The sequence below is a fragment of the Rhineura floridana genome, chromosome 3 (genome assembly GCF_030035675.1).
Source record: "Rhineura floridana isolate rRhiFlo1 chromosome 3, rRhiFlo1.hap2, whole genome shotgun sequence".
Classification (NCBI taxonomy): domain Eukaryota; kingdom Metazoa; phylum Chordata; class Lepidosauria; order Squamata; family Rhineuridae; genus Rhineura; species Rhineura floridana.
In genome coordinates this window covers 149,034,052-149,051,571 of record NC_084482.1, presented here as the reverse complement: position 1 = coordinate 149,051,571, position 17,520 = coordinate 149,034,052, and the positions used below count along the sequence as shown (strand labels likewise).

Below are 17,520 nucleotides of genomic sequence, written 5' to 3'. Positions count from 1 at the left end.
GAACAGTGTCCATTCCAAACTTTTTATTAAATGGTGGAAACTCCTGATAGTTTCCCTATGAACTCACAAAGATGTGAATACTTTTGTAATATTAAGTATCAGCATCCCAATCCACCACTTGTTTTTCAGTACAGGAGCTTTAGATGCACACACTGGCTTCCTCTGTTTCTAAGACCTTCCCAATTAGTTTTGGTGGAGAGACCAAGTCCTTGTATACCATGTGCGCACATAAGTGGGAAACACCACATGCAAGACAGATCTATGTGATTAGGGCATCTATACAATAAAACCTTGTTATACCACGGGGGGCAGGTATTAAAGGATGCATCCATGTTATAGGGCTTCTGCATTATTATGAAAACTGCACTGAAAAGCATTTAGAATTATTTTTTAAGAATAAAACAGATGAGAGAATTGGGAAAGAAGATCCAACAAAAACTAATAAAAACAGTAACTGGGCGCAGAAAGAGGGAACCAGGAATAGATATAGGGCAGTGGAGGAAAAAAAGAGGAGGGACAAGCTTGAAAAAGGCAAACTGCTGCCACCACAGTTGAGACAAAACCACCACCACTGCGGCTAAGTGAGTGAATGGGAAGGGTGGAAATGGGAAGGGTAACACTGAGGGAAGAATAAGTTAAATTAAACTCCACAGACAATAACGAAAGAGCTTGAGAATTAACCAAAACTGAGGAGAAGACAAGTGAAAAAAATGTCAGGGGAAAAAAGGTGGGAAATAGGGTGGGGCAGGGGTGCATCATCCAGGGTTTGTGGAACCTTATACCCTTTACTTTTTTGAAAGCATGGTCCCAGCCAGGTCCCTATGTCTCCAGTGTCCTATGAGCCAATCGGTATGAAAGGATAGTGTGTTAGCCACTAAGGAAAATTTCCTTGTCCTTTCCTGCTGATTGAAGTCAATCAGAGTTAAAGGAGGTATGTCAGCTACTGAGAAGACTGTTCATGCTGATTGGCTCCTAGGGACATCTGCAGAGCTTGGAAAAGTTACTTTTTTGAACTACAACTCCCATCAGCCCCAGCCAGCATGGCCACTGGATTGGGCTGGTGGGAGTTGTAGTTCAAAAAAGTAACTTTTCCAAGCTCTGATCTGTTGTTGTGGGAGAAGAGGGGGAAGGACTAAGCAGTGTGGAGATGACGACAGAGACCAAACAAGCAAAGGGGTGTAGCTATGAGAAGGCGTGGCATGATTCATGAAGGGCCCCTGCACTTCTGAATTTGCCACTGCGCTACTGGTTGGGGAGAATGTCAGGAGAAAAAAGAATGCTGACAGGAAAAAATGGCTGAAAAGCACTCAGGGAAGCAAATGGAAGGACTCATCATGGAAAGGAACACTGAGGATGAAGAACAAGGTAGAACAAATAGAAAAAATAAAGTAGAAAGTGAGGCTGATATAAGAGTGAATGAGAAACCTTCCCCAGTTGCATTTTAACTCAAGCTCACCCTTAAGAATTAAAGCCAGTGATACAGTACTGGTTCCTAGACAGATAGTGAAATGAGGAAAGTTGTTTGGAAGGAGCCTACAGCATTTTTTGATCTTGTGAGTTAAAATATGTGTGAACTGCTGTACTGTATATTTTACTGGGTGTGTGTGCATGGTCATAACTGTGATACATCAGATTCCACGATACATTGAGATATATTATATCGAGGTTTTACTTATTAAAAATCAGTACAGCAATCATTAATGAGTTTGTAAATAAATAAATCACAGGATAATAATACAGAAACACCACTAAGCATTCTCTTACTAGTAGTTTACAGCAGATAGAATTTTTCAAAACCCATTTTTGTTCTGCAGGGCTTAAAGAATTATTACAATACCCTTCAGCTTCAGTTAAATGATATTGTAGAGCTGGTAAGAGGAAAGTTGTCTAAGCAAACAAGAACTACATTAGGTGCTTTGGTCACTATTGATGTGCATGCTAGAGATGTCGTCATGGAAATGATTGAAAGTGGTAAGTTACTTAGTAGCTGTTCATATCTGTCATAAAATAAATGAGTATGGAGGTATATTAACACATCTTATTTTTCTCTGCTCCTCTCAGAAATAATTGCTTTTAAAACCAATCTCATTGTTAAAATAATTTATTATTATTATTATTGCAACATATGCACACATTACTTTAAGACTAAAAAGAAATTGGAATAGACAGCCACATCTTCACAACATTTTGTTTTCCCTTCATATTTCCCTCTCATGGTTTGTTGAGAACTAGAGCCTAAGATATTTTCCATGGTTATATTATTTTAGGTGTGTTACACGAAACAGATTTTCAGTGGCTTGCTCAGTTGCGGTATTACTGGGAGTATGAGAATGTTCGGGTGCGCATCATCAATTGCAATGTAAAATATGCTTATGAATATCTTGGCAACTCTCCTCGACTTGTCATTACTCCTCTTACAGACAGATGTTACCGCACTCTGGTATGCTTTTTAATATTAAATTTCTAATAAGAATGATTATAAGTCCAGATTAACTACATGTTCTTCACTTATATTTATTACAGTAGCTTGTAGAGACCTTCATCTAATTGAGTTTGAACACACTGCAAGTGACACATGCTTGAGTCCATTAATTACAATTAGACTTTAACACTAACTTTCTCAGTATTGGGGGCACAGTCGTTAGGAGCATATAAATCTAGTTTAAATTTTAAGACTGATTCTGATTAATTATAAATTCACTAATAGGCAAAAAACCTTACACTAAAAAAACTCCAAAACTAATTGTGGAATAATGGCACTGACTATTCTGCCGAATAGTCTCCAGGGGACATTAGGAGTGTCTCACTTTGCACAAGATAAAACAGTGGGAGGTGAAATATATTCTAGCAAAATTCTCGGTGTGCTCTATATTTTTAATTGACCATGCCCACCTTGCCTTAAATTAACTGGTTTAAACATAGCAGGCTGAAAACATGCATCTTGGGCAGACTAAGTTTGTTTTTTCCCAACAGCTGGAGTCATTGCTTAAGTAGCAATATATTGTAATCAGTCTGATTTTACATCAAACTGCAGTTCTGGAGTTTTTTTAGTGTAAATTTTGCAAAGTGTTGCTGTACTTCACATATTCACAGAAATAGAAACAAAAGAAAATGATTTCCTATAGGAAACTTCACTAAAATTGCAAAGGAAATCAGACATATTTAAAGTGACCATCTGAACTATATCAACTGTCTGAATAATGTTGCTTCCTCCCTGTAAGACAAGATCAGCACAGCACATGTCTTCTTTCTATTATTTGGGCTGACTGCAGGTGTAGCCACCATTCACCATATGCTCAGAGGCACATGTTACCAAATTCTTCCAAGCTACACAGGAAGAGGATTGGACTGTGAAAGACCAACCCAAATTGTGTTTGCATTTTGACAAATGTGTAGGGCAGTACAATATCTCAGAGAGGAGATCAGATCTCCTGCTCCCCTGGTGCATTCACTATAGCTGCCCAATTTCCCTGCTTTTTAAAGTTTGACAGAAATATATGTGGGCTATAGGTACGTTCTTAAACCGCAAGGTTTTTTGCCTATTAGTGAATTTCTCTGCTTTTCAATCCGGGAGGTAAGAACTGGGATCCTGGGCACGTTTTCTGAGAATGGATTGATCATTTGCATGTTTATTGAGCTCAGTGGGATTTATTCCCCTGCAATCATGCTTAGGATAGGTGAAACTGACCACAGGGGATGGGGAGGGGAGGAGGAGGAGGAGGGAGGGGAGGAAGGGCAGAGGGGAGGAGGGGAATGGGAGCAGGCAGTAGGAGGATGGGAGGAGAAGGACAGGTTTGATCATTTGCATGTTTATTGAGTTCAGTGGGATTTCCTCCCGAGCAATCATGCTTAGGATAGGGAAAACTGATCGGGGGGAGGGAGGGAGGGCTGGAGTGGGGAGGGGAGGAGGAAGGGAGAGGAGAGGGGAAGGAGGTGAAAGGCAGGTCTGATCATTTGCATGCTTATTGAGTTCAGTGGGATTTACTCCTATGCAATCGTGGTTAGGATAGGTAAAACTGACCATGGGGAGGGGGAGGGGGAAGGAGCGGATAGGAGAGGGCAAAGGAAGAGGGAGGGGAGGGCAGGTTTGATCATTTGCATCCTTATAGAGTTCAATGGTATTTACTCCCGTGCAATCATGCTTGATAGGTAACTGACCTAGGAAGGAAGGGGAGTGGGAGGAAGAGGAAGGGGAAGGGGAAGGAGGAGATTGGAGGGGGAGGGGGAGGGAGGGGCAAAGTATTTTCAGCCCTACTTGGACTTGCCAGGGATTGAACAAGGGATCTTTTGCATGCTGATATGCACATTGTCTGTTTACATTTACGTTAGGGCCCACAACCTAACAGGGACCCACTGTCCCAAGCTGGCCCCTCACTACCGCCTGTGCTACCACTGCAGCTCTCCACCTTCCCATTTGGGAAAAAGCATCTCTTGCCTGCCCAACACACTGTTTGCTTTCTAGGCTTTTAGATTTCTTTACCATCCTCCTTACTACTCATGGGAGCAGAGTCACTCCCACTGACTTGGGGCTTCACATCGGAAATGGCTTGTTTCTCTGTTATGTGCATGCCTCCTAAATGCAGAGCTCATGTTCTCGCTATGTGGAGCTGAATTGGTTGCTCACTGCAAGGCTACCAATCTTTCCTTCCTTCCATCCCTGCTCGGAAGGAAGTCCTTTAATCTGCAGCCGGGAGCGGGAGACTTTGCACTTTCTTGGAATTTGCATAAGTAAGTAGCAAGCATTATGCAAATAACCAGCCAGATGGGCGACTAACAAATCTAATAAATAATAATAATAATAATAATAAATAAGCAACCGCACAAAGCCCCTTTGCACAGTAAACTAAGGAGAACTTATAGAAAAGAGGGAGAGACAAAGCACACTCTACACAATGTTTCACTGTGACTGATTGTCTTGTTTTTACGCAAGGGGCCCCAAGAAACCCTGACGACACCTGCACCCTTTTAGCAAGTTATGTCTTTAGTCTTATGAAAAAGGAAAGGAAAATAGGAGAAGGTTGACATTTGGAATGTAGAATAGAAATAGAATTTTTTTTGATGTTTATTAGAGTTTTGTATTAATATGCAACAATTGCTTTGGGCAAGTGTATTTTCCTAGTGTGCCAACAGAAAGAAGGGATAAGGAAAGAAACCATGGTTCAGGGTGTGAGAGAGCAAGGACCCAAGAAAAGAAGGAACTGGTGGGAGGTGAGAATGCAGAGACAAAGAATACAAGCTAATGTGTAAGAAAACAAGGGCGGGGACAATACATGTTTTCTACAATATTCCATCTCTGTCATATACAAGTGGATGTAATTTTGTTTCTATCCATACATTGTGTAACCCCTAAAATATGAACTATTTTTATTCTTAGATTGGAGCATTTTATTTAAATCTGGGTGGTGCTCCAGAGGGCCCAGCTGGGACAGGTAAAACAGAGACCACCAAAGATTTGGCTAAAGCTCTCGCTGTGCAGTGTGTTGTCTTCAACTGTTCTGATGGCCTTGATTACCTAGCCATGGGGAAGGTAAACTGAACCAAATTCTAATTGTATGATTTCCTATTTTAAAATGTGTTACTCACTATTTTTCATTTTTGAGAGATGCTCACCTTTAACAAAAATAAAGAACATGGATGCCCTTTGTTACACAGTCCAGTTGCACAAAACTGTACAGTTAACTTCACAGCTATCAGTAATCTCACTGATGTTTCATAGGATTGCTAGCACAATGTAGAACATGCAGTATAATTTGTAAAGGCCCAAATAGTACTGATTTACTCCAGCTTCCATTAGAGTGTCACCTGTTCAAAAGTAGGTGTCTTCTTTAATCATTTATGTTTATTGTCACAATAGATCTTCGGTTGTATCCAATGTAGTGCTAAGCAACGGTCCTATCAGCACAAAGATTTCCACTTGTGCAGTGGGACTTTCCCCCCTCCTCCCCTCTGTGCACCCCCTAAACCTGCTCTAGGACTTATCCCAACCATCTGGAGTAGATCTGAGGAGGCCATGCGTTGGGGATGGGGGGGGAAGTCCCATTGTGCAGGCAGAAATGCTTGTTATTTCCTCTTTCCCACAAAATTAAATGGATTCTTTTCTACAAATAAAATTAACCAAAGGAGTGGACTTTAAGGCTGGGTCTCATTTATTCCTGCCGCCCTGGGCTCCTGCTGGGAGGAAGGGCGGGATATAAATCAAATAAATAAATAAGTTAGAAATAACAACTTCTGAGCAGGATGCCAAGGAGAGCATCCATCCTGATACTTAAGCTGCAATCCTATGCATACTTACCTGGGACTCTGAGTAAACATGCAGCCCTTAAAGCAGTGTTTCTCAACCGGTGTGCCTCCAGATGTTGTTGGACCACAATTCCCATCTTTCCTGACCATTGGCAATGCTGGCTGAGGCTGATGGGAGTTGTGGTCCAACAACATCTGGAGGCACACCGGTTGAGAAACACTGCCTTGAAGGTTTCATTGCAGTCTCCATAAGAGTGAAACCAGCTGCTTGTGATCTGATTTCCTCAGTTTTACTGCTCCATCAGCTTCTATGGGGCTTGGATAAATAGGTGTAACCAGGAGATAGGAAAAAGAAGAGACCAGCCTCCTGCCTCAAGGCTTATCACTGCCTCTCTGATATTTGTGCATTTTTCAAGCTGCCAGTGGTGAATCAGGATTCCTGCCATGCCAGTGCACAGCCTAAGCAAGCAACAATTGTATAGAGATGCCCCAATTTTATATTTTCCCTAATATAGAAATCTCATTTGCCTAATAGACCTAAGTTTGGTTGCACTGTAAGTATAGCATTACACAAATATTCCCAAGGCATCATGATACTTCTTTATCAAATGTTTGAACTACTACTTAGTCCATATAATGATTAGCTTGCCATTTTGTTCTTAGTTTTTCAAGGGTTTGGCTTCTTCAGGTGCTTGGGCCTGCTTTGATGAATTCAATCGCATTGAGCTGGAAGTGCTATCTGTGGTGGCTCAACAGATTCTTTGCATCCAGAGAGCTATACAGCTAAAGCTGGAAACGTTTAATTTTGAAGGGACTGAATTAAAGCTTAATCCCAACTGTTTTGTTGCTATTACCATGAATCCTGGTTATGCAGGTCGCTCTGAACTACCAGACAATCTCAAGGTAAAATAGTTAAATAAAAAACATGTTCACTAAGAGTCATTTCAGATATTGCCTTTAAAGTAATAAATTTTCTTTTAAAAAGTTCTAAGATCTGACTTCCGGGAAGGGTGACTTAGCCTGTGCCTGCTTTTGAGACGGGCTCCTGCCTCAAAAGAAGCTTATTCAGATATATCAGTCAGTTTTTTCTTTTTTTTTTGACTGATTAAACTTCTCCCGGGTAGGGAGAAACGAAGAGATTAACCTCAAAGCCTATTTTTGTTGGGACGACCAGATCTCATTAATTTATGGGACGAGGTCCAGCCGACGAAGGTGGGACGGATTTTTAACAGCAAGCTCTATCTGATAAAGCGAACGTTCACCTTATCTTCTAAGAGAGAACGCATTAACAGGCAAGCACCCTTCTTTCTATATTTTTCTTTTACTTGACTTAAATTGTTGCTGTTTAAAAGAGATTTGCCAGATTGATCAGTTTTTGACATCTCACTGGGGAGCCATAACTTCTCTCTGCTACGCACTAATTAATAGCTTATCTCTGTTTTTGTTGCAAAAAGCTGTCCTGGATTTGCATTCTAAAGATATACACAGAAGAGGGATTTCTATTCCAGATTTTTATTTTGAAAAATATTATACTGTTTTGAGACTACTCTCTTTTTGGTCTATTTTATTTTGACGAATCTGTTTCTTGACGATTGCCATTAATTGTTTCGATCCTGGGAACTGCATTTTGTTTACTTAACTATTGGAGAGATAAGGCTGTCTGCTCTGTTTATACTGTGATGTCACCAAGTTTGGAGTATTAACCCAATTGTTGCTGAAATAAGAAGTGGTTTTCCTATATTTTTCTTTTAAAATGGCAATTAAGAAAGTGGCTGAAAATCTGGAAATAACTATGTTTCAGAAAATAATGGATGAGATTGAGATAATGAAAATTGAATTGAGTAAAATGAAGCAGGAGATTAAAGATATAAGGGTCCCTGTGAGAGAGGTGACCCTGGAAGGGGTCCCTGTGAGAGAGGAGACCCCGGAGATTGGAACAGGGGTCCCTGTGAGAGAGGCGACCCTGGAGACTGGAATAGGGGTCCCTGTGAGAGAGGAGATCCCGGAGATTGGAACCAACGTGGAACAGGAACAAGATTTGGAGTCTATGGACTTTAGAAATAAAATCTATTGTTTGGAACTCAATGTTATCTCTGAAGAAATGAATGAAGATTCTAGAGATAAAGTTATCAATGGCATGGATAATCTTCTGGACTGGAATGATGTGATGGAGCCCAATATAGAGAAAATCTATGGAATTATCTGCAGCCATGTGACAATGGAAAAACTTTTAAGAGATGACCCAGTGTATTTTAAAAAAAAGAACAGAGATATGATTTTACAGCAGTATTTCAGCAACCTATTCAGAATGGATGGCAAGAAAATATTTGGGATAGAGGTAATCCCCATCAGACTCTTACTATATGACTATGGCTTTGACAGCAAGATTATTATGGAATACTGATAATGGAAGATTGGATATTGAAATTACTGGACTTAACAAGACTACTGAAGATGGAAGATGGAAAATGGAACTAATAGAGATAATAGAACAATGGCTACTGAAATTATTGAACCTAACAGATTCTGATGTGATGGATTAATTGAAATGTTTATTTTGACTATGGTTATGACAATAAGATTATCATAATTAGTAATGAGATGGATTAATCGATATGCTTATCTGGAAAAAAAAATTGATAGATATATTTCTTAAAGAATTGAAACCTCTCTTTGACTTTTTGTGGAAAGAATAAAGTAATGTTTATGAGATTTGATGATTAAGTAAGATAACTACTGGAGGAAAGTGATTTTATAATATGACTTAAGAGACAGGATTGTTATATATTATAGACTTATAACTGATTTGATCTTTGACAAATGGGAAGTCAATATTTTACTCTTTATTTTTTATTTTTGTTTTTTTTTTTCTTTTTTTCTTTTTGTTTAACTATTTTTGATTTTGTTTTTTGTCTTTGAATGTTTTATGATTTTGTCTTGTATGTTTTATGAAAATCTGAATAAAAATTATTGAAAAAAAAAAAAAAAAAGTTCTAAGATCTGTATGTACTTCATACAAGAAAGTCTATGCATTTGATAGTGAAGATGCATATTCCCCTGAATAGTTGCAATAATTTTTTCGAACGTTGTAGATGGGCAAATGTATGACATGATGTGTCATATGTATGACATGCATATGACAATATTGCATTTGCATATGTCTTAAGACACAAATCTCTAAGGGATAAATATAAAAACATAGTATTGGAAGTGGTCTCAAATCAATTAACAAACCAATGAACTAGGGGTGAACACAGGTATAACATTCTAAGAGTGACATAGGTGGAAGTGAAATTGCAGTTTCCCTGCTCTGTATATGTTTTTCTGTCCTGGAACAAACTTCGGGGGGAAACAGCTCTTGGTGTGATTCAACTTGAATAGAAAGTCATTTTTTCTTCAGTGGGAGGCTGCTTAGCACCCATAATATTAAGGAACAGGCCCCCTTCTGCCAGTTTCCAGAGCAATTTTATGAAAGTGTATTAAATGTTTGTGGAGTTTTTTGGTAAGGTAAAAGATGAATGTATAAATTAAAAAGCATACGTGCCACTGAAAAAGAAGTCAGACACCAGTCCCCCAAATGCATAAACAGAGATGCAAGACTGAGAGCTAAGACTGAGGTTCAGTTTTGCTGTTATGTGTGTCTTATGTAAATTGCAAAGCAAGGCTCACACTGTGGGTGAATAACCCACTGTGAGTGCTGTTAGCATCTTAAAATCTATATTCACTGTAGGGTTTGGGACAAAGACCTAACAACAACTTACAATTTTTCCTAATTTGCATTATTTTGATATGTCTGGGTTTCAAATGGAAAGGTGGGAACATGGGAAGCTGGCATATACTAAGTCAGATCCAGCTCAGTATTGTCTACCCCAGGGATAGCTAACATGATGCCCTCCAGATGTTCCAGGACTACATCTCCCATCATGCATGACCTTTGCAGTGTTGGCAGAGACTGATGGGAGTTGTAACCACTCCTGATCTGACTTGAATTGGCCTTCCAGGGTTTCAGACATGAGTCTGCCCTGGCTGAACCTGGGATCCTTTGCATGCAAATCATGTGCTCTTCTGCTGATCTACATTTCCTGTAACACTCAGCCACAGTCCCTCCATAACTATTTTTGTTATGCCTGATGAACTTTTGACACTCTTTTTCTCTGAATAACAGAACCTCCTATCATACCTCAAAATACTATTGAAAGTCCTTTCATCTTTAAAACCAATTCGCCATGTAGCAGAGGCACCTGTTTGAGAATCACCATCACAAACTCCCCTTAGGCATGTGGAATTAGTTGCATGATTCTTTGACTCATTGTAGTCACTTATGAAGCAATATATGAATACCTATGAATAAGGGGCAGTGTATAAATATTTTTAATATCTAAATAAAATAGATACACTTGGCATTTGCTCAGTGGAACTCTTGATCCTAGCACGTTTTAACCTGTCAGCAGCCCTGGAGCTCAGTGAACATAGAGGAGATACTTTCATATTCTTCCAGCAATTAGTAGATCTTGGAAGAGAGGGCAAGACATATCGGATGTCTTTCACAAGTTGTCAGCTTGTCTACTTGAGGGACAAAGAGAAGATGATGGTTGCTATTCACCTGGGTTGGGTTGTGGGGGAATTACTTTCCACTAATCTGAATCTCCCAAGTAATTTCTGCATATGCATATTTGGGGCTGCATGCTCTAATACCTACCTCTGATTAACAATTGGCAAGTGTGTGGACATGATGATGGAAGGTTAACTATGAGTGATGAAGTCTTATGATTGGAGAAGCTAGAAGAGCAATTCACAACAACACAGTTGTGGAATTTTTCTCTTTGGAAAGGGTGGCAGCAAAAGAAGAGTTCAGCCCAGGGCAAAACAAATAGCTGTGTCTTTGAATTATCGGTAAGGAAGACAATTGCTAGAAGAATGTTTTACATTTTTGTAATGTTGATGCTAATAATTAGAAGTCTTGGAATGATCTTTTATAGCCTATTATTTTTTGCAAAATTTCCATATTTTATTTGATATGCCTTTCAGGTCCTTTTCCGAACAGTTGCCATGATGGTTCCTAACTATGCTCTCATTGCTGAAATCTCTCTGTACTCGTACGGGTTTCTGAATGCTAAGCCTTTATCAGTGAAAATAGTAATGACCTACAGATTGTGCTCAGAACAGCTTTCATCTCAATTTCATTATGACTATGGCATGCGTGCAGTCAAAGCTGTACTAATAGCTGCTGGTAATCTAAAACTGAAATTCCCATTAGAGAATGAAGACATACTGGTAAGTGCCACATTAGAATTCGGCTTTAGGGACAGTCATGAGTTCTCAGTTGGACTTTAATTGTTTTAGTACTTCGCTGTTTTATCTTGTTCCAGTCACTTTGGTGGAATTTTTCCATTTGTGAAATTTAAAAGATCAGCTTTTTGATGTCTTCATAGTTCATACTGGTCTAATTCCAGTTCAGTTCAGTGATGTCATTACACAATGAGTTCCTGAATGGTCAGTGAGGGGTGTGGCCTGGGAAGAGCGAGGAGCCTGAGGAGAGTCCCAAGGACTACATTCAGCCTCTGAGTTTGACATTCCCTACCCCTGTTTTAATCTAATACATTTTCATGATGAATTGTAAATAGAGTCAGGAACAGTACTAGAAATACTACAAAGAGTCTTGTGTTATCTTAAACACTAACAATTACACTGTGGCAAATACTTTCTGATTTCAGAGCCTCAGAGTACCCAAATATTCTACACATAAGGACTTTCTCCAGCAACTGTAATGCTAAACAGCAAGCAGGGGAGAAAAGAAAAGCACAAGTGCTTTATGCTACAAGCACTGATTTTGAACAATGGTTGCTATGCCAGCTATGGTGTTCTCCTAGGCAGTTTACAGCTTAGCACTGATCAACATGGGCATCAATATAATCCTCAACTGGATTGCAAGTGTCAGACATACTGATTCAACATAGCTAACACTTACGAAACCCTTTGTCTCGAGGTCACGTAAGTGGTTTGTCGTACCCCATTATCGGGATGGAAATCTTGGGTGCATGCTTCCCTGTCCCCACCTAGTAATTTCTCTTGCTTGGAGACAAGCTTTTATTCATAAACCTAGCAAGTTTTAGGACAATACTGTTTTAAAACTTAGCAATGTGGTGGATTAGCAACTTGAAAAAAAAATACTAGAAGGATACCCAGTCAAGTTTATGAACTTGTTTTTATTGCTGATCAGGTTAATATCTGTGATGTACACTAGAATATACTTTCTGTTCAGTTCTGCTCCTGTTTTTGTTTTGTTCAGCTTCTTCGATCAATTAAAGATGTAAATGAACCTAAATTTTTGTCACATGACATACCTCTGTTTATGGGTATTACAAGTGATTTATTCCCTGGTATTAAGCTTCCTGAAGCTGACTACAATGTGAGTATATTTGTAGAGTATGGTTCCCTAGTAATACTTTCAGTGTTTTCCACTTTTAGTTAACATAGTGTTATGTTTCTAAATGAGTAATGTGCCATGTCAATTTTTTTTTTGCGCTTGTGCCAGCAAACTTAAGTTTACCCATTCTTACCATGAAGCCAAAGTCTGCATCAGGACTTGATCTGTTTTCTTATTTTATTTTCTTGCATTTATCTTCTTTTTTTCCTTCCCTTGTGAAGCCTAAAATGTACATATGGTTCCCAGATAGTTAACCATTGAGGCACTGACCAACCCCAGACCTGCTTAGCTTCAGCAAGTCTCATGTGCCTTCAGATCCTACCCTAGGACCAATGATCTGTTTATAGACATTTCCCCCACCAATTTGTAATAGATACCAAAAATACTTCTTCCTTTTGCACTCTTTCAGTATCTACTTTAGGCTTCAATCCTATACACATTTATCTGTCAGTAATTCCCATTTAATTCAGGGGGGTTGTTTCTCAGTAGTCACATATAGGATTTCACTGTTGGTAATCTTGACATCCATTCTGCTTCTACTAGGTTTATCTTCCTAGTCTCTTTATAATTGGTCACAAACTTCTTTCTTCAGCAACATTTTCTTCAGCTTCCAACTCCCACTATATCATGCCATTTAAAAAGAGGGTCCCTACTCCAATGACAGTAGCTGTATTGGTGACTAAAGGAGTAGTCCCTTGGCACCAGCTTGCCCCAGGCACGTGGCTCCTGCCTGTTTCACCTACCTCTCTCTTGTCTCCTGTTGCTGCACGCACTGCATGCACAGGGCTGCCATCAACCAAGATAGCAGCAGAGGCTTCTCTAAGGGATTGATGTGCCCGCTGCCATCTTAGTTGATGGCATACATGCACACTGTGCGCATGAACATGCCTGCCATCAACCAAGATGGCAGTAGGAACACCAGCCCCTTAAAAAAGCCTCCGCTGCCATTTTGGTTGATGGTAACCCTGCACATGCAGCCCTAGAAGACAGGAGACAGAGGTAGGTGGAATGAGTGAACAGGTGGGCGGCCTGAAAGCTCCCTTCCTGCGATTCATGGCAGGGAGCCTGCCGTGGATCACAGAAGGGGAGCGCTACTCCCCCACCCTAACGAGGGGCCCTTCAGGGGCCCCTGTGGGCTGCGGGACCCTCGGCCAGAGCCTGACCTGGCTACCCTTTGACGCCAGCCCTGGGAGCACTCCTAATTAACTATGGGAAGCCAGTATATATGCCAGATTAAGTTCAGCTGGCATACAGTATGTCAGATCCAAACCCTATTCAGGAATGAGGCTACTTCTGGCTGAGCTGGCCCAAGCCTGTCAGAGTGAAAAGAGCCTTTTGACTTGCATTACCCTTTTTGCTGGTGTAAATTCTGCTGGATTGCCAGATCACATGACTGAACTGAAGGGAACACCATCTTTTTGGGAATTTACGTCAGCCTTAACTGAGCTGGCTGAATGTGATATTCCATTCTTTTATGTAATTGCCTCATGCTTGTGTATTATATATGGTAAATGGTTAATACTGAAATGTTTACAGTGACTGGTGAGTGTTGGGAGGGGGGGATGAGTGAGTAGAATGCTGGAGTGTGCTGGATGATGATTGGCTGAGTGACTGAGAGTGAGAAGTTTACATCTGAGTGTGTGACTGTTACTGCTAGGTTAGGGTTGAGTTAGAGTAGGTATATCTTAGGTGGGTAGGTCAGGCAGGATCTTAACCAGTTATAGAATAAACAGTAACTTAAATAAAGGAACAAAAGACCTGTTTTGAAACCATGTGGTTATGAACAGAAAGTAATCTTGCTCATTTTCATAGAATCGTAGAATAACAGTTGGAAGGGGCCTATAAGGCCATCGAGCCCAACCCCCTGCTCAGTGCAGGAATTTAAAAAATACATCTGTTCTTAAATATCATTTTATTTCACACACATGCCTCATTATTTGGCTGTGCTAAAGGTTGATTCAGATAAATGATATCTGTGCTGGCAGCATATACCTGAAGGGGTGTTATAGTAGCAGGTTACAGAGGCTCCACTCATAGCTGTGAGCTTTAACGAGACAAAGTGTCACTGGAGAGTTGAGGCTTGCCTGGATACATGAGCCATTATAGCACAGGGCTGGGGGAATATTTTAGGTGTAGAAGCACTGGTAAAATAGTGCCCCCCTCTGCTAACAAGTAAAGTGGGTTGGTGAGGGGTGAGGGCACAACACTGAACAGCGGCTGAGCTGCCAGCATATCTCTGACTAAGCCAAGGTTCAACTGCCTGAGCCAGAGATCTGCCAGATCCTAACTCACTCATCCTGGTGGATCTTAGGTTTGGGTTACTCTCTAACAGTGGAATCCTACACATGTCTATTCAGAAGTAAGTCTATTTTCCATGGAACTTATGTGGTATCCCTGCCCTCTTTCCTTTAACAGCAATACCCTGTCTTACCAGGCCTTTATCTTAACAGGAAATGCCTTCCATCACACTGAGTAATTTTGCAAATACTTGTTCTCTTTGGGATGTGAGGATGCAAATACATGTATTAATCTTATTGTTTCATTTATATTACCCTCCTATTCAGGAGTAATCAAACCTTAAGATGAGATGATGAGAACAACAGAACATTTTATCATTTGAAAGATATGACTCAATAAGCCACTTTTCCTCCTCCAGCACATATGTTTAAATTAGCTTTACTAATTATATTAACTTTCTAGATATTCTGTTTTACAATCATACTCAGTCTGTCCCTAGACCCCATTCACGTCCTAGACCAGGTATAATGGACCAGCCCATAAACGGCTTAGAATATGTTTAAGATTAGTCAAAATAGCTTATACAGTCTACTTATTGAAATGTATGTATAATGAATAAGAGCCAAATAGTAAAAAAGGAGTAGTTTAAAACTGCTCCCTTGCCTCCTCCTTCTGACTAAAGCTATAATTTTTCTATGAAAGCAGCTGGAACATATGTAGCGATGTTTACTCAGTAAGGCAACACTCCTGCTGTTTAAGAGGAAGTTCCTTATATAGTGAAGCTAACTAGTTGTGGAGAGAAGTCCCTCCAGGAGCGTCTGGTTAACAACCTGAAGAGTCTGAAGAAGTTGCATAAAGAGACGCAGTACAGAGGCACAGTAAGGAGAAGCAGCAACAGGCAGTAGCAAGATAAGGCCATGGGAATATACCTTCCCTTTGATAATAAAGTTTATAAAAGGCCAGGTTTTATAGCACTCATGACCCCTCAGCTCTGCTGGAGTGGGGGGGGAATCGAAGAATGCAGGAGGACTATCCATCTATTCCATCCATGACATCTGATGGGTTTTGCATCACGACATGTATTTCCATATATTTTTCAACTTTGGCTCTGTAATACGACTTAGAGTTTTAACTCAGTCGACTGCTGTTGATAACCTGTGAGCTTAGGTGAACATACCAGGACTCTATGTAGATACAGAGGAAGGGAGAAAGCAAGAACACTCAACCTTGTGCATTCACTGGGAAGGAAGCTGGCCTTGCTGGTATCACAGGGGTTCCCAAACTGTGATCCATGAGCTTCATTCAGGTGGCTCATGGTGTGTCTTGTGGATTTGTGGTTGAAGATGGGCGATAGCACATTCATCACATGAAATTTTTCCATAGGAAGTGGGCCATCACTGTGGGAAACAGTTCCACCTATCGTGCGAAGGCAAGAATGTTTTTTGAAGTCAAGACTAGGGACGTCATGCCCCTCCCACTCTCCAGTTCATTCTTGCCTTCGTACGAACAAGATTGGAATTTTCATAGCATTTAGCTAAGTCTCGTATTTGTCTTTAAATCCTTTCTCTTTTTCTGTTTGTGTTTAGCCTCTGAGGGTTCCCTCAGGGACCGCGGCTGCGGCTTCCTCACCCTTCCCTCAGAGCTATTCAATCTATTTTATTTACTTGTCTGGGGGCTCCCTCTGAGACCGCGGCTGCGGCTCTCTTCGTTTTGGCAGTTTCTAGCCCCCCCCCCGCTCAGTTGTCTCTTTAGCCAGGGGGCTCCCTCAAGGACCGCGGCTGCGGTTCTTCCCTTTTTGATTGCTTCTGATCGCTGCTGATCGCTGTTAACCTCTCCCCCCCCTGATCGGTTGCCGTGGCTGCGGCTTATCCGATCTCAGCGGGAGCTTGCAGCTGCGGCTCCCACCGTTAACCCTCTGCCTCAGATCGCCCTCGCAATGGGGCTTAAATCCCACTGAGGGCTTTACAGACCGCGACGGCGGCTCTCTCTGCGGTGGCTGCCGTTTTTTCCCCTACCTGTTTTCTCCGGGGATTTTTTGGAGCCGCTACTGCGGTTTTTGGCGAGATCGTGCTGGGCAGCCCTTCCTCCAGTTCGCCTCCGACGGCCGCCATTGCTTCTTCCTTCTCTGCCATTTTTTCCCGCTCCTTTTTTCCGGGCGCCATTTTTTTCTTTCAGAATTTGAATTTCCCGCCCTTTTTGTTCCCCTTATTATCGGATACCATCCCCTACAGACTATCTATCCGTACGTTTTTGTATATGTGCTGCTGACTAATTTACACACAACTGATTTACACACTTTACTGTGGCTGTAATCATAGTGGCTGAATTATATTATCAAGGCTGGAGCTCCAATCCTAGTGGGCTGGATTGTATTATCAAGGCTGGAGCTTTAATTCTAGTGGCTGGATTACATTATCAAGGCTGGAGTTTTTAATCCTAGTGGCTGGATTATATTATCAAGGCTGGAGCTTTAATCCTAGTGGCTGGATTACATTATCAAGGCTGGAGCTTTAATATCAGTGGCTGACTTGTATTAAATCTGATTTACATTACATATCCTGCCCCCTATGGGGCCGTGAACAAGCCAAAAACCCAGCCTACAGCACTAATCTGAG

General features: G+C 40.9%; 1 protein-coding gene across 1 annotated transcript in view; it reads left to right on the top strand.

Annotated features, from left to right (window-relative positions):
• Positions 1-17,520, top strand: part of DNAH12 (dynein axonemal heavy chain 12) — a 292,017-nt gene that overhangs the window by 93,672 nt on the left and 180,825 nt on the right. The window contains exons 24-29 of the mRNA XM_061618291.1: positions 1,815-1,971; positions 2,268-2,440; positions 5,375-5,527; positions 6,904-7,143; positions 11,269-11,514; positions 12,530-12,649. Coding sequence (XP_061474275.1) covers positions 1,815-1,971; positions 2,268-2,440; positions 5,375-5,527; positions 6,904-7,143; positions 11,269-11,514; positions 12,530-12,649 — 1,089 coding nt within the window. The remainder of the gene's footprint in view (positions 1-1,814; positions 1,972-2,267; positions 2,441-5,374; positions 5,528-6,903; positions 7,144-11,268; positions 11,515-12,529; positions 12,650-17,520) is intronic.